Source organism: Dermacentor andersoni, chromosome 9 (genome assembly GCF_023375885.2).
Source record: "Dermacentor andersoni chromosome 9, qqDerAnde1_hic_scaffold, whole genome shotgun sequence".
Lineage (NCBI taxonomy): Eukaryota > Metazoa > Arthropoda > Arachnida > Ixodida > Ixodidae > Dermacentor > Dermacentor andersoni.
This window is the reverse complement of record NC_092822.1, coordinates 63,218,153-63,241,779: the sequence shown is the minus strand read 5'-3', so window position 1 is coordinate 63,241,779 and position 23,627 is coordinate 63,218,153. Positions and strand designations below refer to the sequence as shown.

General features: G+C 48.1%; 1 protein-coding gene across 1 annotated transcript in view; it reads left to right on the top strand.

Annotated features, from left to right (window-relative positions):
• LOC126528135 (ATP-binding cassette sub-family C member 3-like) overlaps positions 1–23,627 on the top strand; it is a 109,847-nt gene that overhangs the window by 80,900 nt on the left and 5,320 nt on the right. Inside the window, exons 23-29 of the mRNA XM_072284544.1 lie at positions 2,703–3,013; positions 7,513–7,851; positions 8,769–8,870; positions 10,641–10,672; positions 12,347–12,488; positions 18,089–18,247; positions 21,559–21,725. Of these exons, the coding sequence (XP_072140645.1) occupies positions 2,703–3,013; positions 7,513–7,851; positions 8,769–8,870; positions 10,641–10,672; positions 12,347–12,488; positions 18,089–18,247; positions 21,559–21,725 (1,252 nt within the window). The remainder of the gene's footprint in view (positions 1–2,702; positions 3,014–7,512; positions 7,852–8,768; positions 8,871–10,640; positions 10,673–12,346; positions 12,489–18,088; positions 18,248–21,558; positions 21,726–23,627) is intronic.

Sequence of the window (23,627 nt, the reverse complement as noted above, 5' to 3'; positions counted from 1 at the left end):
AATAATGAGGACATACACAACCACTGAAGAATGGCAGAAATCATGGATCGAAATAGTGGATCAACAAGTAGCCCTTAAGTACCTGCTCAGCAAGTTCACTGTTACGCTTGTGCGTGTTGGCTTTCCAGATGTTGCCCATTATTAGCATTAACAACTGTTTAGTGAAGCAAACGATGCTGGTGCCAGTGCAGGCGAGCGAGCATATGAGGTTTCATAGTGTGGAAAAAATGTTTGAATTATTGAGCGGATGTTTTGTGGCTCTCTGCACATTACCGGAGGCAGTATTAAAAGTTGTCATCTACTCAGATTACACAGGTCAAGACTGAAACGTTGTTGCTATAAGCGCTTGAGTTTTCGTGTCTTCAGTATTGATCATGAATTGTCCGAAATAGTTGCATTGTCAATGTGTAATGAACACGAATTCAATCGACTTTTTCTATACGCCTGCTCACTGGCTGTCATTAAATTAGTTTTCCTGCAAAATTACGCTAGTACATCAACCTTTACTTTCGTTCACGTTTACCGCTCATCTAACCGAGCTACAGTTATTTTACCTTGGTTAAATTACCCACTTATTGGTCAGCTCCAGAAACCAAAGCTTTTCGGATTAGCATTCTTGTTCGATGTGCAATTTGAGGGTTTTATTTAGGGTAACTTACGCCATGTCTCTTTTGTTCCTCGGGAATGAGTTCACGCCGTCTAGGTTCGTGGAACACAAACACGCTATTGTTATTCACATATGCATATGTAATTCAATACCTTCGCGCTTCACACTGTTCCCATTTTACACCACTAATCTGCAGAATTTTTCTTGTTCTTGGCTTCTTTTCGGTGATTCTTTTCTTTCGTTCACGCGATTTGAAGTATAGCCGGCGCGCCCTGAAGGCACAAATAGATTTTATTGCGATAGCAATTATACGGACACTCAAGGCGCATTTTCGCCGTCGCCATGATATTCCGTATAAAGTCCAACGGCAATAATACCATCCCCGCGCGCAATATGCTGTATGTGCGAGTGAAAGCTTGCGAGGGTGAACCAACGATCACGGCTCAGTCTCGCACGTGAAAATGAGGAAAGCGGGAGAAAGCGCGCCGTCTTCCGTCGCGCACAAAGAACCGGGGAGATGGGAGGTAGGGGGCCGTTGTACTTCGGTAGCAACCGCGTATGTCGCGGTCGCGCGGGCTTTACCTTGAAAGCGATCTACTTTGGGGGCAGAGTCTAGGTGAGCCTTCGGCTTGTAGCTTTGCGTGTGCTCTGTTCACGCCGCTCAGTTAGCATTGAAGCGATAGACAGCACGAAGGTCATTTCGTTCGCTGCTGCCGCCGCGCCTCTTCATGCCTGTGTTTTGAAAGCGACTGTGCGCGGTCATCGAGCGTGATGCGTGCATGTTTGCCTGTGCGTGGTGACACCATGATTGGTACTTAGTACGTAAGCGAGTGTTTAAAAAATTATACTGCCTATAAAACTACTATGCTTACTTATTTTGGGTGTCTACTAATTTGCTACCGCAATCACTGCTTGGCTTTCGGGCGAAGCTGAGATTCTTTTTATATCTCTAAAATGAAAGCCATGTCTCGACCTGTGTCATCAGAGAGATGCAGAGAACGTTCACATGTCCATGGTGGCGGTAGTAGTTCATGATCGTGAGGAAATACCGAGGTCATTTATGAGTGCTTTCCTGCAACCTCCCTATCACTCCCAAATTTGCATAGTTTTGAATGCAGCGCCTTTGTTAAGGTCCATTATTTTTTTTTTAATTATGGGTTTCTACGTGCCAAAGCCACGATCTGTATAGGAGATACGCCATAGACGGGGACTCCGGAAATTTGAGCCACCTGGGGTTCTCTAACGTGCACATAAACCTGAGTACACGGGTGTTTTCGCATTTCGACCCCATCGAGATGCCGCCAGCTTGGCCGGGATCCTATCCCGCGACCTCGTGCTTAGCAGCCCAACACCATAAACGTCCTTTATTCAGCAGACCACTGCTGCGCTGCGCATGTACCCAGAAAAAGGGTGTAAAGGCGTCACGTTTGGGGTAACCGAACTTCTTTTATCCACACGTAGCTTCTTTTTCCCGTTGAAGATCAAGGAAGCCATTCGGCTGGCTTTTATATCACTGAATGCCGACAATTTAGTTTCCAAGCAAGCTGTTAGTGCAAATATAGATCCGCTCCAATCTCTTTAAACCCATTTAGACAGCAGGCAATCTACAGAAAACATGCGAATTATCTTGAAAATAAATTACTAAGTCGAAGATTTCTACCATCCCTTTCTTAAAGGATGCGTAGTCCACGCCTATGAAGTTTCATCGCCGGGCACAACTCACTACTGCACACTTTCAGCTGTATATACAAAGCTGCTCTCTTGGGGCAAGTGGGTATGTAGAAATTTGTTTCGTGAGTTTGATTACAAAGAATAAATTCTAGTAATCACTGCGCCCTCAAAGCGACTGCTTGTGTCTTTCTTTCAGTTTCGTTTGCTCTTATCTCGCAATGTGCATGCGTCATATGACGTTACGGATGGTATAAGTACGACTGTGAGAACTGGAGAAAAAAGAAAAATCTGTCGTTCGGAAGTTAGCGCTGCGGGTTGTCTCACGTATGTTGTGTTCCGTGTCGTTGTGCAGATTAGGCAATGGTTACGTGCGCGTTTCAACATCGCTCGCGGTGTGTAACTTTCCCCCCTACGGTGTGTCCAGTGCTGTTCCGCACGGCCGGCGGTTTCCTCCTGGCGGCGAGCTCGCAGCGCTTGTCGCGGCTGATGCACCGCTCCATGCTGGAGCACCTGCTGGCCAGTCCAATGTCCTTCTTTGACTCGACGCCGCGGGGCCGCATACTGGCGCGCTTCTCCACGGATCTGGACGCCATAGACTCCCGACTGTACCTAGGCGGCAAGCAGAGCCTGCAGAACGCGTTCATCACCGTCGCCAAGCTGGTCGTTGTGGGGACGCAGACGCCACCCGTGCTGGCCGTGGGAGTGGTCGCCATCGTCGCCATGGTCCTCGTTATGGTACACGTCTTTCTGTCTGCGCTGGTAGAGCGCGTCCCCCCTCGACTGCTGCACGTTAATATGTAGTGCATGCGTTGCCGCTGCCCCTATATAGCGCTTTCTGGGAGGTCCTCCTGGAACCCCGCAATTTACTAAAAGGATAAACACGCTCAGGAAAGCTCTCGCTGGATGGGTTAGCATGACACATGTGCAACGTGTACGCGCACGCGCAGAAAGACACACCTTTCGACGCAGAAGAACATGTGTGCGGCATACACTGAAACGCTGGCGCAAATACGCTGCAGTAAATAGGTCGTGTCCGCATACGCCCCCCAGGGATGGCGCTATTTCTCTCTCTGGGTAACAAAAGCGAATCTCGAAGGCCACCCTCTTGGTGACTGCACGTGCCAGAAGCACTTGCAAAGCCGAAAAATGCGTCGCAGAAAGCATGTTATTGACATCATCTCTTGCCGCCTCCAAACGCGTGGACGTACTGACGTGCAAATTACTTTCCACGAACGTAGAGGCAATTAGACAACTTGGGGTGTATCTGGTGTATAGGGCTGTATCTTTGTATCCGGTCCGGTGACATCGGGGCGAACAGTGTGATTTAAGTCGCCACTAGTGTATGCAAATCAGTTGCCCTCTATATATTTCAGTCTTCTGCGTTCTCTCGCCCGCTTGCGTGCACAGAACCTTGCAGGGAGGTAAAGCTGAACGAATTTTATTGCCATGCGAAATGGCAGAGTCAGACTTTCTCTGCGGTCATAACTTCGCTTCTTGCACCTCAATTCTATTAAACTGTGATACTGGAGAGACAGGTTCATCTATGAGAATTCACACTGCCTGCACTTAGCTTGACCATGCACTTAGCTTTGACTTCTCCACTTTCGCTGTCCTTAAACGTTTTCATCTTTTCAAGGCAGAATATTTCCGAGCATCCGTTTTCGAAGATCTCGCCAGGCATAGTAGATGGAACCGAGTTGATATCACCTGTGTTACTTTTGAAATATTCCGCAGCCTACCAACTTGGCGTGCTGCACTTGGGTTGCGCAGAAGCAAAGGGGCCAAGCAGGTGTTAGTTTTCTGTTTGTTTACTTTGAATACGTAACCATACGGCATCGTAACATGAAGATTATTGGATGTCATTGGGCACGAGGCCATCTGAGGCCAAAGAGGGCCAACAGTATCGCATTTAAATTCGTGAACAATTTTCTGTGAGGACGAACGGAAAGTTGCGTGCTCCGTGAAATAGTTCGACAGTCTGATTCACTTACCTTTACCTGGTAAGAAGAGCAGAAACATCTTATTTACTGCAACACTTATTCTTAAATAAAACTTGAAATGCACCATTGGGCATTAAACATTAATTTTATTTTCTCGCTTTGCTCTTGCGCCGTCTTGGTAAATACAAAAGCCTCACAAGTCGCAAGATACGCTAATCCAGTATCGACTGCATGAGACTGAAAGAGAAAGCACTGCCGAACTCTGCCGGACTACTTGGCGCACGAACACATGTGCAGAAGCTCCTCACTATTCTCTTCCCCTTATACAGAAGTATGATACTGTTTATACAGAGCATAGACACTAAACCTTGATGCTATACGAAACTATACACGGTGTCCCAGCTAACATTAGCCAGAGTTTTAAAACTACGCCGATGCCCTCCAAGACGACGCGATCAAATGCTGTTGCTGAGTATTGTATAGAGTAAGTCACACTTTTTTGTATTCCCCTTAAATACATAATTAGTAAAGATTAATTAACCAAGTTCTGAAGCAACGAAGTTAGGCGAAAAATGAAGGTTGTACAGTGGTTTCGAAACCGTCCGTATAAACAGTTCCTAGCTTTTCATCTATTAAGTAATAATTTTTTCCGCTTGCTGCAGATGCTCACGAAAAAAAAAAAAAAAGAATACCATGTGATGTTCCCACTTGCGCGTCGGGATTGCACTTCTAGCAAACGTTCTGCGTACAAACGACCATAGCATTTAGCAGCGTGTGCTGCCGCTTTAGAGGCGACAGGGCACGCGTTATCGCAACAAAAGCGATAAGGGTTGCTGGCGTAAATCGCACAGCCAACGCCCTATCGCCTTTCAAGCGGCAGCACACCCTACTAAATGCTACATTCGTTTGTACGCGGAATGTTTGGGAGCACAGTAATCACGTCGCGCAAACGGGCATGTCACTTGGTATTGCAACGGCATATTTTTAAACTCTGGCTAAAGTTAGCTGGGACACCCAGTAGAAATTTCACGGTATCAATACTGTGTTACTGATGATTTTTCAGCTACCTTCTCTAGAGAAATTTTTCTTACAAGCACTGCCGCAGTGCAGATGCTTTTGGTTTCGTTGCTATAGAAACCCCACGCAGGTTTGTACACGTTGCAGCAAAATGTAATCGATTAAAATTGCAATTAGCTCTTTAAAAAAATTCGATCGATTACAGTGACCAGTTACTTCCCCACAAAAGTTTTTGAGCAATTACTAAAAGCAATTGCTCATTTTATCGCTAATTTCACTCCCCCTACGTTTACTAACATTGCACAAATAGAGTAAACAGAACGAGCTGGGCCTGTCTCTTTCAACCCGCCCCCTGCAGTCCTTGGCACAATGTTTATGTTCGCTAGGAATTGCTTTTAAAAATTTTATTCGCTAGTCTTCCCTAGTTTTCTTGCGATAACATGTGGGCAGCGACACTGACAATCCACGCGGTGGACACGCTGGAGAGGAGGGCTGTCTTGTAATGTAGAAACGCTTTCCTCACAAGATTGTGGTTACCTAGTGCCGTGATGCTTGGCTCTGGGACCTCTATGAAGTGCAGCACTTCATTGAGAGCCCTCCCCTCCCCTGAGGCTAGGGGAGGGCACTCCCGATGGGGCCAGCGAAAAATACAAATATACGGAAAGGTCTTATATAGCTGATTCCGTGGCATAAACGTCAGAAGTGAGCATCGCTATCGAGCCATAGAAGCACTGTTTCAATGTGTCGGCCATAATGTGGTGGACCTTGTCTCGGTGCCCTTCACTGGTTAACCATGTAGAGTTAAACGGCTAATTGTAATAGACACCAAGAAATGGTCACGTTCCTTGAAAACATAACCAAATCTGCAATGTGGTATAGCAAATGTGTGTATTATTCAGCACTAAAAGTACTGTTCGTCTGTTACATTCTCGAAAAAAGTAGGTGTATATGAATCACGTAGTATCAAACGGATAGAAACGTACGCGTTTAACGGCCAAAAGCTTCCGTCAATGTTAGCGAAGAATAATTGAGGAGTAGTTCTTTCCGCTAATGACAGCCGCCTATAAGCGCTCCCAGGAGGGAGGGAGTGAAATTTATTATATGATTAAAAATGTCGAGGCCGCGCTTCTAAGAGAAGTGTGCAAACTTGCAAGCCTATCATGTTAAAGCGATTGAGGTGTAGCTGTAATACGAGAGAGATATAACATGCATAGAAAGGCAGTGAGTTTAACTACAAGTATTGCAGTCACCGGTTGGGGAAGGGAGGAGGGGGCAGCGGGTAGCGAAATGAAAAGAAAATAAAGAGAATGGAAAAAGCTGCAGGACCCTCATTGTGGACAGATCACCCATGTACATGGTTTCATCCCTCTTAAATTCTTTAATCTCCCCCACAAAATAAAAATAAAAAATCGAAGCTGCGCCACGTGTCAGAGCTTGTTCCGTGAAAAATGTAAGATGCTACACGTAAGTGGTTGTTAAAAAACAATAATTGAATGACAGTGAGCGTTACCGAACATTGAAAGTAAGGGTTAAATAACGAAATGACCAGAAAACGTAACCGATGTTAACTAATTACCTGTAATTACATACAACTCTGATCTACGGACACTTGAGGTGCCTTCTCACCCTGGCAGCCTGTCATGAGGTGCGTCCTGCTGTCCTGGCATCGACGACGCCCTGCGCGTGGAGCCTTAGGAGGTCTCCATAGACACGCATTGCATTTAGCTGCAAAAACGACAAAGCGAAGTCGTTGTATATCCACACCTCGCTCAAGTGGCTATGCCCAACAACTAGGAGGTATTGCACTGACCCAGCCAGGGCAGCTGGCGTGAGCTTAGCACGCATACACACTTTTGCGTTCCTGCTGAAAAAGCTATGCGCATACGATACGCACTATGGTGCATGTACTAACATAAACGGAACGGACATTGAACGTCAAGCTGACTCTGTCTGATCCTATCATTGAGGGTTGGCGAACGGCGGTCTCGCCTCGTGCGCCATTGATGTGAAATTCCGTTAGCGCTGCAGCCGGCGTTTCTCTTCGCGTCAGGGTTGTGGCACACTCCGCCATGTCGATGTTTCTGCCGCCGCAGCAGAAGTGCTGCAGAAGTGCTGCAGAAGTGCGCAGCAGAAGTGCGCAGCTGAAGTTACGCAGCCTGTCACACTCGCGCATTGTTTAGAACACCGCGCGAGGAGCTCAAGAGCAACCCTTGCAATCTATTTCACTGTTCCGGGCCAAAACTGCCAATTTTTTTCTTGTCCATCTTCCTCTTGCAGAGGCACTCGATACAGGCATCGAACGCGGCGCGCTACCTGGAGAGCCGGAACCTGAGCCGCATGCTGCAGCACGTGACCGAGACGCGCGACTCGCTGAGCACGGTGCGCTGCCTGGGAGCGGTGCCGCGCTTCAAGCTGCACTACCAGCGGCTGTCGGACCTCGGGATGCGCGCCTTCGGGGGGTTCTGCATGTGCTTTCGCTTCTCGCGCTTCGCGGCCGGCCTGTGCGGCCTGGTCGTGGTGCTCGCGGCCCTGGCGTTCTCCGTGGCGCTGGCAGGCCGTGAGCCGCCGGAGCAGGCGAGCAGCAGCGTGGCGCTGGCGCTCAGCTCGTCCCTGTCGGTGAGTGGCTGCCGCGAACCGGCCGCCTATATATGCCTAAATAGGGGAATGCAGCGCGCACAACACGGTTGAAGCCAGACGCATCGCTCAACACGTGATCGTCACTTCGGAGCGCACCGTAGGTTTTTACTGCACCCGCTCTGTAGGCTGTGACAGGGCAGCCCTACAAGACCAGACGGCCATTTCTGGAATCGCCCGACGGATGTGCGCCGGCCCGAGTAAAGGCGGGTAGGAGAGAGAAAGTCTGGGTGGTGTTGCTCCTTGAATATCTGACCTTGGCGAGGTACTACGGAGGAGAAGCTTCTTTGCTCGCTTTGTATGCGTTTATCCTTAGGCGTGCCGGCATTGCGGAGTGAGCTCGCGTGCCTGTGCGTAGATACCGTGTGTCGTCCACAAGTTTTCCTCTTGCCTCTCCTCGGATGCTACCGCTCCCTTTGTGTAGGGTACCAAAGCGCACGTGCCTCTAGTTGACTTCCCTGCCTTTCCTTCCTTCTTTCCCTCCTCCTCCATCCTTGGGTGTTGCTCGCACAGTGCAAGGGCGTGGACGATTGTTGGCATGGAGCCACCTTTCCGTCGGGGAAGCGTGCTCGTCTCGAACCGAGAATCGCGGGTTCGATTCCCACCCAGACCGACACGTACGAAAGTTTCTTTTCAAAGCAATTAATTTGCTTTGTTTGCAGGAACCTCCCAGAGGCATTTGACGTCCATCCGAGCATTTTTCAACGTGTTTTTAATCTTTGCACTGTCGGCCATTTTTAGTACCATCTGTCGGTCACGCTGATCCCGGCGGATTATCGCGTAATGCGGCATATAATAATTTCGCATTAAATAACATATTCACAATGACGACTACAAAAAGTGCAGGAGAACAAAATTTGTCCTTGAACTGTGTAGCACATCTTTCGCATTTTCCGCAGATCCCGATGATGACAGTAGCCCTGTGCCTGTCGCTCTACGTGGTCCTTCAAGGCACAGTCTGCTTCGAGCGGGACCTCGAATACACAGAGCTGCCCGCAGAGGTGAGGATGATACGTTGTGGGGAAAGGCTAGCGGTTTCTATGGAGAAAAAATAAATAAACAGTGTATTCTGGAAGAAAGAAATATGCAGATCCAACGAACACATTGATCTAAGTGACGTGATTATTTAAATGCCACGTACTATTATAAATGGTACGCGTACAACCTAATTTTAGGTTTATCCTAATCAGCATGTAATATCTTATACCACGTTTAAACCTGTGCACTGCGCAGGTTGCAAATTTAACTTCATGCAAAGTTTATTTATGTTTACGCATTGAACACCGTTCACGAGCTATTCGTGAATCTTAACTGATTGCGCGGTCGCTGAACGTTCAAACATCCGCATTCCTGGATTCGGCTCGCACACTTTACGAACCGTCTTGTGAAAGATACAGCGCGTGTCGCTCGTTAATTGGATGATCGCCCATTGTCGGAGGAGAGCATCGGTAGCCACTGGTCCAGGCATCGCTTAACATAAAAGACCTTAAACGCATTGCTAAGTCACAGTTGAGGGCAAGCGGTGTGTGTAATAGACTTAATCCCCTGTATTTAGAAATGCACTTTAGCTTGGAAGCCCATGCTTGACTCGATCTAGATGACGCATGGCGAGAACGTGCCCCAGACACGCATTGCGTTAACTTGGGGCGTTAACGCCACGCAATATTTTGACCGAGTCAAGTAGTGGCTTCAAGTTAAGGCACGTTTCTGGATACGGGGGTTAAAATTAGTAGCGTGTATCATCACGCTTATTCACACAACGCCATGCCCCTTCCCAGCGTTTTATTAACGCCTGAGATTAGGGGTGTCAAAGTGGAAAACGATTATGTGTTTAAAGTGTGGAAAGCTGATCATGCGGTAGAGGTAGGGAATTGGATCGCTTAGAAGGGCAGATTAAAGACATAAGAATAATGACGACGTACGTGGAAACAAGGTTTCTGTTTTTATTGTCAAACATGTCGGCTGGTTGGCCAGCATTCGCCGCCACGAATATATATATATGTATATATATATATATATATACAATGCAACTGCGGGTAGTCTGCATTAGACGACTACCATCAGATGCACTGCGATCCTTGAAGAGGCAGCGCGTGTTCCGAGTGACCTCCTGAACAACTCATACTTAATGTGGTCAACTCGGTCATATCATGGATTTCAGACCTCAAAGAGGTGCTACGTAATGCTAGCGCATCTCTCTCGCACTTGCCGCTAAATTTTTTTTTAATTGTTATTTTGTGATAGCAATTACGCTGCGGAACCGCCCGAGGCGCATTCAAGCCCTGGGCGCCACCGCCGGCACCGTGCTATCTCACTAACGACGGTGTATATGCGCGGCCTGCTCGTGGAGGCTCAGAAGGTCGCGAGAGACGAGGAGTGCCTCTTGCAGCAAGAACGACGTAGATACAGTCCCAACGCTGATCTCAATCAGCTCAGTGGTGTAGCCGAGCCATTGTTCGGTGCTCCGCAGCCAGCATGAGAGTCGATTGGCTGGCCAAGCAGGTTCAGGAACTCCTGCTAGCCCTGCTAGCAGGGTGCGTGGCGCAAGTCACGCGGTGTTTTCCGCAAAGTAGCATTGGGATAGGTGTGCCAAACATCAACGTTGCCACAGCAACCGCGCTCCTGAAGCTCTCGCCGCTGCTGCTCCAAACTTCTGGAAAGTGAGGTAGCACCTTTCAGCCCCTCTCCTTGTCGAAGCACATTCTGTTCGCGAGACAAGCCGAGTTCGGAGTGGGGTGTGTAAGCTTGAAAGTTGTTTCTGTGGCTGTGAGTCTGAGTGTCAGCCAGTAACAGAGAAATTCACGTAATCACGGCGCAGACCTTCGTCGTCTGCTTCAACGTGCCAGTGAAAAAAAAAAAAAACAGAGGGCGCCTGCTTCACTACAACCGTTGCAGAAGTTTCGCAGGCTTGTTCTGACGCGCGTCAACAGCGCACACTTTGGTGGCTCGTAGAAATGCCTGTTCACATTTCGCGCCCACCTTCTCCTGCGAGGTGACTGGAGGCGCAGAGGGAGAGGGCACACCAACATAGCTGCTCTTCCGTCTTCACAAACAGGATGTCAGGGCCTCTCCTATATATGTTTTTTTTTCCTCCATGCTTCCACCCATACAATTTCTCTCTATACTACGTAGAGTGAAATCCGGCTCTCCTGCACTGTTGCCTAAGTGGGAATGTAGGTATATGGTGGCTTCGGATTGTCGTCGTTCTCGGAGAGTCAAGACACCTTGAAGGCGCGCCTGGCTAGCATCGTTCCATCGGTCCCAGTGTTCCATTTCCTACTAAAACAGCACGTAAAGAGCTATGTGCTGACCATTATTGCAACAACAATGTTTATTTAAATAAATTATGAAGTCTTGTCCTTGAATGCACAGTTATATCAAACGTAAAAAGTATCAGCGGGCCTATAAAGTTGGAGGACAGACGACAAGATTCCCGCTCGCTTTTTAACAGTTTGCCGTCTGTTCTTGCTTTTCTTCGCTTGATTATGCATTGTGGCAGAGTAACATTTATCAAAAAATGTAATGTGGGCGAATGAAAACCTTTTATGGAGATTTTCTTTTAAGAACGCCTTATTTGTGTAGCCATATCCACGTCTTAGATGAAGTCTCGTACAACACCAGCCAACACAAGCCTCGCACACCGATATACCGTCATTCCCATGACGCCATAGCGCTCGCTAAGAAAGTTACAATAGACGGGGGTGCCAGATTTCCCTCTATATGTAATATAGTGAGAAACTATGCTTGCACCATTGATGTCGGACGCCTTCAGCGCCATCGGTGGCGCGCCTCATCACGCTAACGTTGTGAGACGCCTGGTAGCTGCTGGGGTGCTGTTTCTTCTTCCCAGCAGCGGTTGCTCTGCGTGCTGAGTCGTTTCTACATGTCGTACCCGCGTACAGTCAGAACACCGTCCGAGGAGTTAAAGTTCGACGCTTAACCTTGCTATTACTGTAGAATGCTTCGCCCTTAGGAGGGACTCTACCAAGTTCTTTTATCTCGCCTTTCATACAGCATCTCGTTCGTACTACTTTCTTTCACGCGCTAAGAGTACCCAACTGGCATTTACACTGGCTGACCTCTCTGCCATCCCCTTTACTTTTTTCCTCCTCCTTTGTAACACTTGAATGCTAGCAAATTCTCTAATGTGTCGTGAAATGCCGGTTAGTTGCGAGACGCGGTGGAACTCAGTGGTGCGCTGCACGACTGATAACTTGTTACTGCATTGGATGACTAGACGTATTGAGCATTATGAACTGACTCCCCCAACAAATTTATTTGAGGCCGTATTATTCTGGCGCTTCGTGCGTGTCTTACGTTTCAGTTCACAATGTCCTGTCCTCAACTCGAATCGCAGCACTAAGTTCCACCATGTACGAAACTCCCACTGTTTGCCCCCTCAAAATTAACGTATTCACTTCTCGTTATAGGTCGACGTTGAGAAAAGTGCCTCGGATGGAGGCGACGCCGGCGATAGCCTGCTCGTCGCACCAACGCTCGGAGACACCTGGCCCAGCGAAGGTCTAGTGGAGTTCGAGAAGTACTCAGCCTCTTACCGTACAGAAGTACTGCCCGACGTGCTCAAGGGTGTCACCTTCGTCGTCGAACCCAAGGAGAAGGTGAAGTTTTCCGTGCGATCTGGTAGCTTGTCTGTTGCCTTCCATGCGTGATCCCGACGAACACTTGTCGGATCGGCCGACGAGTGAGGCAGGGTCCGAAGAGGCGCTGGTCCAGCGTTTGATCCTTGCGTCAAGGCAATTTTTTTCTTCAATTGCGAAGATTTCTTTATAAGCAATCATGTGATGCAGTGTGCAACCATTACCGACAAAGTTAGTACCGTAGTGTATAACTTATTTTACTGAACTGACGGTGTAAGCGACTGGTCGTGATGTAATCATTAACGTGCACTCCTTTTGTGCTTTTGGTTCGACGAGAACACCAAGGCGACGCAAAAATTTCTCAAACGCATTGTAGTTGCACAAAGCGCCACTAGATGTCGCCACCAGCTTCGCTACTGCGAAACATATAAAGCATATTTGATTAAATCAAGCAGGCAACAACGACTGGCGCCTCAAGGCACTTTGTGTGCCTTCGCGGGCTTATTTCATGCGCGGAAAAACATTTTTTTTCACGAGTTTTTCATACTGCTCTACAATTTTCTGACTGACACTTTTCATCTAATTATAATAAATGAGAAGTTGATTATTTAATTAAGACTAATTATGTAGTTAGGCGGAATGCAAAAAATACTCCGAGTACCTCCAAGCGACGAAAAACAAGTTTACTTTGGTTGTGTGAAACTACGTGGCATTTGCATATTTTTAAATATGGGTGCATGACAGTTAGGACACCCTGTATACGCTGTTTGCAAAGCATATACAACGCTACACATTCAGTCACACAAGGAACCACCGGCAACGAAATTGATCCCCTTGCACGGCGATGAAGTCGGGACGCAAGCCAGCAAATCCGCCGCTTTTGTCCTCTTCCGCTGCTTTATGCATGCCTTCTACACTTGCGAATTCAAAGGAACACAGACACCTAAAACCCACTTAAAGCAACAACGTGAAACTATCACTCTCAGATGGAGCTACAAGGACATGACTCCAAGGCCCATGAGCCTGTCCACTGTTAGTCGAATAACGGCGAGACAGCGTAGTACCACACAAATGATTGGCGATTTTGATTGCCTAATTACGACACTTCGTAACGTAATATAGTCTGGTTGGCGTTTATGAGCAATGTTGTTATGCTTAATGATGCAACTGGACTCTTTGTATCCACACGTGTACTTGTTTGTCTTTATCGGGTGACACGTTTCACCGCCTAACAAATGTTATCGCACAGCACAGGACGCGCCTGCATGTATCGAAAGTTTCTGGAATGTTATCGATGCTTCCATCCGCTTTCGACAACGACCGGCTAGCGTAAGCTATCACGCGTTCAAGCCCGTCTTTTCTCTGGACTAGGACGGCACCGAGGTCTAGGCTACTGGCGTCAGTGTGGATTTCGGTATCGGCGTCCTATTCGAAGTGCACAAGTACTGGGAGCGACTGCATGCGTCATTTGAGTTCTTCAAATGCGTCGGCGTGCGGAGTTTCCCACTTGAACTCGACATCACATTTAGTTAGATGTGTCAGTGGCTCAGCAATGCATGAAAAGTCCTTGACAAAGCGAGTGTAGTAGGCACACATGCCAAGGAATCGACGCACTGCCTTCTTGTCGATCGGCTGTGGGAAGTTTGCGACGGCAGCAGTCTTCTGCGGGTCGGGGTGGACTCCAGACTTGCTGATAACGTGGCCCAAAAACAGAAGCTCATCGTAAGCGAAGCACTACTTCTCTGGCTTTAGAATGAGCCCTGATGACTTGATGGCCTCTAGTACTGTTGAAAGCCGCCTAAGGTGATCGTCGAAATTTCCGGCGAGGACGACGACGTCATCCAATTAAACAAGACAGGTCTGTCACTGCAATCCTGCTAACACCGTGTCCATGACGCGCTGGAACGTTGCAGGCGCTGAGCACAGTCCGAATGGCATGACCTTGAACTCCTAGAGGCAGTCTGGCATGATCAAGGCGGTCTTTTAACGATCTCTCTCGTCGACTTCTATTTGCCAGTAGCCAGACTTGAGATCCATCAACGAGAAGTATTTTGCGTTGCAGAGCCGATCTAATACGTCGTCTATCCGTGGAAGGGAGTATACGTCCTTCTTCGTGATCTTGTTAAGTCGACGATAATCGACGCAGAAACGTATTGTTCCGTCCTTTTTCTTCACCAAGACTACAGAAGATGCCCACGGGCTTTTCGACATCTGGATGATGTCACGCAGCAGTTCGTCGACTTATTCTCTCATATCTTCACGTTCTCGCGTGGAAACTCGGTAAGGACTCTGGCGGAGTGGTCGAGCGCACTCTTCGGTGTTTATGCGATGCTTTGCGACTGGTGTTTGTCGAATCCTCGATGACGTCGAAAAGCAGCCTTTGTATCGTCGGAGCAGACTTCTGAGCTGTTGCTGTTAATCATGGGGAGACTTGGATTTATGTCGATGTCTGGTTTAGGAACTATGGTCGCCGGCGTAAATGCGGCCGAATCCGAGAGGACGAAGGCATTGCTGCTTTACCGTCAGACAAGGCACAGGAGGACAACTGCCTACCACCCACAGACGAATGGTCTTACGGAGCGCCTGAATAAGACCCTCGCCGACATGCGAGCAATGTACGTCGACATCGAACACAAGACCTGGGATGCCCTCCTGCCGTAAGTAACATTTTCTTACAACATGGCGATGCATGAAACAACACAGATCACGCCGTTTAAGCTGGTTTACGGCAGGAACCCGACGACGACGCTCGGCGCCATGCTGCCGCACGTCACTGACGAAGAGAATCTTCACTTCGCTACCTATCTCCAGCGCGTCGAAGAAGCCTGACAGCTCGCCCGCCTACGGATCAAGAACCAGCAGCGTACCGACAGCTGACACTACAACCTCCGACGACGCTTCGCCGGGTACCAGCCCGGCGACCGTGTTTGGGTTTGGACCCCGATACGCCGACGAGGACGGAGTGAGAAACTATTGCGACGCTATTTCGGATCCTACAAGGTCATTCGACGTATTGGCGCACTGGACTATGAGGTCGTGCCAGACGGTATTTCGCATTCAAAGCGGCGTCGCGCACGATCTGAAGTGGTCCACATGGTGCGTCTTAAACCATTTTACGGACGCTGACGAACTTCCTTATGTTGTTGTTCTCTTTGCTACGGGCGTTTTTCTTTATTACTTTCGTTTGCAGGATCGAGTCAATGCTTTTTAAGAGGGGGGTATTGACACGTGTACTTGTTTGTCTTTATCGGGCGACACGTTTCACCGCCTAAGAAATGTTATCGCACAGCAGAGGACGCGCCTGCATGAATCGAAAGTTTCTGGAATCTTATCGATGCTTCCATCCGCTGTCTGTGACCGAACGTTGTGTAATCTGATTGCATGTGTGCGCGACGCGAATAATGTAGAACTTTGTGGAAGGTACGCGGGTCCCAGCATTTACTGTGGAATATTCGACGACTGATGCACAAAAGCCGACGCGCTTGACCCGCTGATCGAATTTTCGACGATCGCCGACTGTGTTCGCTGCTGTCGCCGTTCTTTGAGTGTAGTCTGTTTTTGGGGGCACATGTTCGCCCAATAAAATGCTAGTTTCGTCTTTCCCAGTTTGGCTACTTTCTTCACCGTCACTACCACGTGACCGTATTTTGTCACGCTGAATAAACAACCAGACGGTTTATGGTCTCTTTCCAGATGTGTTGGGTTCTAGAATAATGCCTCCTTTTTGTAAAGTGCACGGACCAATCACCGACTTTGTTTGATGCCGCTGCGCCGGCCACACCCGAAGTCCGTAAAGTTAGTGCTGCATTATAAACTCTTGCTTAACTGACACATAATGGCTACATCAAACAATGCCTCTATTGACTCGGCCTATCATAATTTATGACGTTATGGTGCAGGTCCGCATGCAGAATGTTTTTTTAATTCTATATTAACAGGGTAGTGTAGAAATGCACAACGTCAAGCAGCTAAGGTTGGCCTCCACTCCGAAATTAGCGAAGGATAAGTTTCAGTGAAGAAGGCCATCTCCTGTTATGAAAGTAGTTGCGCGCGGTTGTCTCACTTCGTCGTACTACGACGAACGTTGAATCAGTAGGTGCAAGGATAAGTAATAATGACAGGCATTAAGTGGCTCAGGCAACCTATTTAGGTTAATTTCTCGCATACCCGTCGCATGCCTCCTGCCATCGACATTTTTTTTATAGGGCGCTTACAGAGCGGGCGCCGGACTCGGAGGAGACAGGAAAGGTGACCGATGGGAGAGGAGGATGGTTGTGGAGTGCCATTTTCATGCTTACAAACAGAGTCCCCGGAAGACTTCCGTTTAATCCCTCCGCAAGAACACGTTACAATAGCCTATAAATTTTTCGGACCCTCCAGCTGGCACCAGTTTTGTTGGGGAATTGCGAGTGTTTGGCAACTGAATTGTGTTGTTAAGTGCAACAAGAAACGACCCATTCATGAGTTTGATGCACGTTCTTTATATCTGAAAACATTAAGAATATATGCCTACAATATGCTATGCTACAAAGCACTTTGTTTTGCTTGGCTAACTGAACTGTCAAAAATGGCTGACCGGGCGTTCTCTGGGATCACGAACGCGTTGCTGGCACATCGCGGATGCAAAAGGTATGATGAAATGCACGCGCTCTTGCGCGGGGACTTCCTGCGTCGGAGCTTCGTGCGGGGACTTCGTGCCTTTCTTCGCATTCGCACGTTCGCATTTCTGCGTCGCCTGCATGGGCCGACAGCTGCCACTGTAGCGTTCGTCGGCGTAGACCGCTGCGCGTATAGCGTGCCGAGATGCGCGGCTATTTGTGATGCCACCGTCGTCATGCTGTCGTCGTGCCCCCTTCGTCGCGCCATCGCGGTGTCATGCTGTCATGGTCTCAAAATGCCGGCTTGGTCATGCTGCCATCGCGACCGTCATCAATCTCCCTCGTCGTCACAACGTCGGGTTCGCGCCGCCGTCGCTGATGTCACGCTAGTCGTGCCGTCTGTACGCAGAACACGTAGCCGATAATTTGTGGCCGTCATAAACAAAGTGTATAACAGCTGTGTCTTACCAGTACTCACGTACGGGGCGGAAACCTGGAGGCTTATGAAAAGGGTTCTACATAGCAGAAGCTCGATGTGGGCGAGTTGGTTTTGCATACTTGAAGAAAAGAGCGCTACGAAGACGCGGACTAAAAGAGGAACATGTACGACGGACATGTTCCTCTTTTAGTCCGCGTCTTCGTAGCGCTCTTTTCTTCAAGTAGGGTTCTACTTAAGTTGAGGACGACGCAACGAGCTATGGAAAGAAGAATGATACTTGTGACGTTAAGGGATAAGAAAAGAGCAGATTGGGTGAGGGAACAAACGTGAGTCAATGACATTTTAGTTGAAATCAAGAAAAAGAAATGGGCATGGGCAGGACATGTAATGAGGAGGGAAGATAACCGATGGTCATTAATGGTTACGGACTGGATTCCAAGGGAAGGGAAGCGCAGCAGGGGGCGGATGATATTAAGAAGTTGTGTAAGAAGATATTAAAATTGTTCACAAATGCGCTATTAGCGGACGTTATATTCCCACACAACTGGGCGCTTGTCCTTCACTATCAGTCGTCAACGGCGCAGGTGGGCGTTGTCGGCCGCACGGGTGCCGGCAAGTCCTCGCTAGTGCTGGCCCTGCTCCGTGTTCTGAAAGCTTCGCAAGGACGCATTCTCATCGACGGCGTCGACGTGTCCACAGTGCCGCTGCGACGCCTGCGCTCCGCCGTCACCGTCATTCCCCAGGTGAGACGAGAGCGTGACAGTTTTTTTTATCGCGATAGCAATGATGTGGACACTTTCGGTGAATTTTCGCCGTCGCCGTGATGTTCCAGAGATCATATCATGCACAGATATGTTTATGTACGAAAAGAAAGCAAACCCACGGGCCCGATTTTTTCATTGGTGATAGCTTTTTATGAGTAATATATATATATATATATATATACACACACATCAATTTCACCGACAGCCGGATTCAAGCAAAAGAGCTCTAGCGCAGAAACCCGACACTAACAATTAGGCTATGGACTCTTGCCTCTGCAGCGGATAGCAATTCTTTAAGAATTTCCCGCGTGCAAGAGAGGTCTCGTAGGTGTCATGGAGCTGTCACTTCAGTCCAAGCAGGAGCACCGTTGAGCGCTGCGTCGCGCCATTATGCAACATCCGCGTAGAGTTTGAACATCCTTCGAGGAGTGGTTGCTGTCGCGTCCCATTCAACTCATGGCTCTTATCCCCTATATGGAGGACTGACCAAGAACTGAGTGGAATATTGCACGTTATACCTACAAATAAAGTCTCAGGTCTTCTATGAGTAAGTGTTGTTGAAAGGTGAAATTAAACGTCAATATAAAACCAATGTTAGTAGGAAGGCTTTATAATTAAAAAGCAAGCAAAAAAAGGAAAGCATGCAAATTTAGTAGGTCATCCTGTTGGACTCCATCACAAATTTCTGGCTTACGGAGCAACCAACCGTGTGGCTGACTGCCATAGCAGATGTTACAAGCGAAAAAGTCCAAGCGCAATGCTAAACCTTGCATTGCGCTTGCAAGGTCTAGCAAGAGCAATGTATGTGTCGATTGGCGACGTGACACATAAAATTCGCTTGCAGTGTCGCTGTCATTGCTTCGCTCTTCGAGAGGAACTCTTTCTTTTTCTTTCTCTTTTTTTTTTTGCTGGTTATGGCCAGTTCACAGATTACTCGCGGCTCTTTGGTGTAGTTCCAGTCCCAAATTATTGATGAGTCATGCTCCCGAGTGCTGTCCATAAAAACTCGAGAAATAGGCAGCGGGGTACGGGACGGCAAGAGTGGCCTCGACGTAATTGAAGCAACCAGGCGTTGCTTGGGACTCAGACGTTAAGCGAGTAGGGTGCTGCGAGTAGTTTTGACATAAATCTGATGAGTAGGCGTTGCGGATGGCGCTGGCTTATCCATGCAAACCAGCGTCCCCTAAAGTTCTTACTCGCGCCACCTCGACTATGGTGGTGTCTTCTGCAACTATTGCAGAAGTGCATCGACTGTCCGGCGGATTTTATCGATCGCTTAGTCTTCCTTTACGCCTTTGAATGAACGCCTTTCAAACGCATGGCCGGTAGAGCAGCGCAAATAACGCAGAAATAGTGACGAGAAGAGGATCACACAAGCGATGGCCCAACTCGGTGCACTTAGCGGTCATTCTGTCATCTCTCTTTCTCTTTTCTTTTTTCATCTTACTTGCGCTGTTACGCTAATCATGCATTCGCACAATACTGCTCAACTACCCATTCTTGCATCTTTTTAACGGTGAAAACACACTGAGTCACACATTGCAGCTAGCATACATTACATACAAAACTCTGAATTCTTACTCCACTTATAACGCACTCGGAAAGGCACCCCTGGGTTTTATGAATGCTACACGCATGAAAACGGGTGAAGCGTCTCGTAGCTTTTATGCAACAATTGCTCTTATGGACTATTCCCAATTAGATGACATAGGCAGTGACTACTGATATCCTCACATGCTTTCTTTGTTGCGATAGCACATAAAAGGACACTGCAGACCAATTCTCACGGTCGTCACCGCCATGATGTTCCGTATAAAGTCCGAGTCAAGATAAGGTCCTATGGCACCCTACGTACGCGCCGTACACAATGAAGGTGCGAGAGAAAGCGTTCGAGGGTGAACCAATGAAATATGGTCGCTTGATTCACACCATTCTCCCGCACGTCCTATGTTGGAGATCACGTGATCAAGCGTTCGCGAGGCACGGGAGGGGGACGTGAGCGCGCGTCTACTCCTCCACACCGGCCGTGGCTGCGCATGGCTATTAGCGCGACGGAGCGTATATGCGGCCCGGGACGACGCATTTTGAGGATAATCTCAAGAGGGTGCAAGGCCGGACACGCCGAGATGGCTGGTGGCTTCACGTGCACTGTCTTCTTGCGCACCTAATGCCTGTAATATAATAATATTTGGGGTTTTACGTGCCAAAACCACTTTCTGATTATGAGGCACGCCGTAGTGGAGGACTCCGGAAATTTTGACCACCTGGGGTTCTTTAACGTGCACCTAAATCTAAGCACACGGGTGTTTTCGCATTTCGCCCCCATCGAAATGCGGCCGCCGTGGCCGGGATTCGATCCCGCGACCTCGTGCTCAGCAGCCCAACACCATAGCCACTGAGCAACCACGGCGGGTGCCTAATGCCTGTAGGATGCGTGATCTCAGGTTTCAAGAATGCGATGAAACGACAGCCAGCGCGAAAGCGCTCCCTCCCCTCTGTTTGCGCTGTTCATCACGCCAGCGTCGTGACAGCGGGTCTTCGCGGTCATCGCGAGAGAACTGCACATCATTGCCAGTTCGTTGACTCGTTCGAGTTCTTTGCTTGCATTGACAATAATTTCTGTTAAGTAACCACATTACAATATGCGTGATGGCGCAATTGTCGCTTTCGTAACAAACAGGCGCGCAAGAATCAAGCTAGTAAGTGCGGTTCACGCCCCCCCCCCCCCCCCCCCCCCCATCCGCTACTATGTACGTGTTCCTCGTGAGGCCTCACAGTACACACGCCGTGGGGCTGATTACAGCAACATCGTCGATGGCTCCTGCACACCTATGTGTTTACGTTAATTGATTTATTATTGCAAAATTATTATCTGGCTCGCGAGGTGGAAAATCCGGCGTAACTGTCGGCGTTGGCGTGACCACCGATGGTCCAAAAAGTCACCGAATCCTCCGCTTCTCGCGACCGCGTGGCACTAGTCGCTTGGTTAGTTCAAGGCGAGAACCAGAGACGCTCCGAGATCATGGCCCGCGGCATAGTCGTGGCCCAGTTGTGCTCTCCAAACGCAGTGCAAATCACTGTGGACCGTCGTTGGTGCAAATGTCACGCCAACCGCCCCGAAGTGCTCCTGGCCAACGTTAATTATCTCGACGCCACCATGTCTGTGCTTTAAAATGGTACTTCAGCGACTACAAAGCGCCCAACGGTATCTTCAAATAAATGAATATATATAAATACATACACATTCTGCACTGATCGCATCGCCTATTGCTTGCGCCTTCTTACCTCAGGATCCCACGCTGGTGCGTGGCAGTCTTCGGGACAACCTGGACCCTACGCGCAGTCACACAGACGAACAGCTCTGGAGAGCGCTGAGACAGGCGCACCTATCCGACCTGGTGGCTGGCCGTCAGGAGGGACTGCTCATCGAAACCGGAGACGGAGGCTCGAACCTCAGGTGTGGTTTCACAATTATTTGGTATTGCCCTTTTTTTTAAATGGATGTGTGTGCACGCGCGTGCGTACTTGCTTGCGGGTGTGCGTGTTTACGATATGTTGAAGAAAAGAAGGTACGTCATCCGGTACCCAAGATGCATATCTACATTTGTGCATGCTGATTGAGGGCAACAAAGAACGTGAGCACATGAGAGTATGGCAGGCCGGACAAACGCTGTCCCGTTGTGTTTGTACATTCATGTTCTTTTTCAGTGAAGCTGTTATCCTCTAGGCTGTCGGCATGTTTCGTGGCGTGCTCACCCGACAAAACAGCCGCTTGAAAAAGGGGCTTTTGTTTTAGTTTCCGCGTAGCAGAACCATGTTTTCTCGTATATAATCGTATTACAATCCCGAAGCTATCATGTCTCCAGGTTGTGTGTACGTCGTACTTTACGCTTTTTCTGACGTAACTTACTTTTAAACACTTTAAACATTTAAACATCATCATTCTAATGGCAATAAGACAGCATAAAGTAAGAACATTAACCAAGAACTAAAGACATTCCCTCATTTTTCATCAGCGCTATGTAGCGAAGCCAACATCTCTCTGTTCGCATTTGTAGAGCAAAGGGTGGCCATGTGAACCTTGGAGAGTGCAATATATAGCCCGTGTGCAAACACGGAACAAGCCACATATCGGCGCTGCGGATGTATGAGTCACTGTATTGTATGCCCATAGATAACCTTGTAATAAACAGTCTGGATTGTTCATTGGGAAATAAATAAGAATAAGGTAAACGAAAATTATACATATGTTTTATACTAATTGTTACATAATGAGAAAACAATCTGTACGTGGAGTTGTGCGCAAGAAGTGTGCAATGTACCGAACTGCTCTTTTCTGTAATAGAAGAATGGTTTCTATGTTATATAAGGTCCCGGTGCCCCAGACAAGGAAACAATAATCTATGTGGGTAGCAAAGAGCGCATGATAAAGCTGGAGTTTACCTTTATGTGGACGAAAGTGTCAACATCGTGACAGAACTTCAGCTACACGTGATCATGATTTAGTGAATCATTCAATATGACATGTCTTTGTCATATCTGTACGAAACATGCAGGATATTTATTTAGGATTTATTCAGCACCAATGACAGTGTTGAGGTCTTTGGGTGACTGATCGACATGTATAGTTATCGTGACACTCCACTGAATTATTCTGTCGACGACGATAGCCTTCGAGCAATAAAGAAATTTAAAACTCGTTAATTTTGCCGACCTTTGTTAACCCATATATGCCTGAACCTGGGGAAATTAAGGAAAGCGATTTATTTTCCCATAGTAATTGCTTCTCGGACCTCAGAAAGCAGAATCAACCTTTTATTCCAAAAATTTTTTTTTCAACTGTGCTTTTCCAGCCGTCCTACATATAGGACACTGGGCACATATACTACTTATTTGAATGATACAATTTGAAGCTTTTGACATGGACTCCGATGGCGCATTTTTCACAAAGTGTGGTGGTCTTCCCATGGCAATGAGCACACCTTGTTGGCTTGTCTTGAGGGATCACTGTGGGGTCAATGCCGTCGAATAGGCTTTCGGCTTCCAGCAAAGATTGCCGGCTTTTTCCACACAGTGGCTTGGAGCCGTAACTCTTCATGCATGACATCGCTATCGTCCCTCAAAATGTGAGGAGCTCTGTTCCCATTCTGTGTAACTGGAATGCATTAGTCATGCATGCATCAACAAGATACTTCAGGAGTGAAGAATACCACTTCTTTCCTCTGATGGTCATGCGGTGCTTGGCAATATTTTGGTCCAGTCTATCAACTCCTCCCATGTTGCCATTGTACCTCGAAATGAACAATAGCTGCTCCACCGTGACTTTGGACCTGTTCTCTCTTGAATATTTTTTACCATT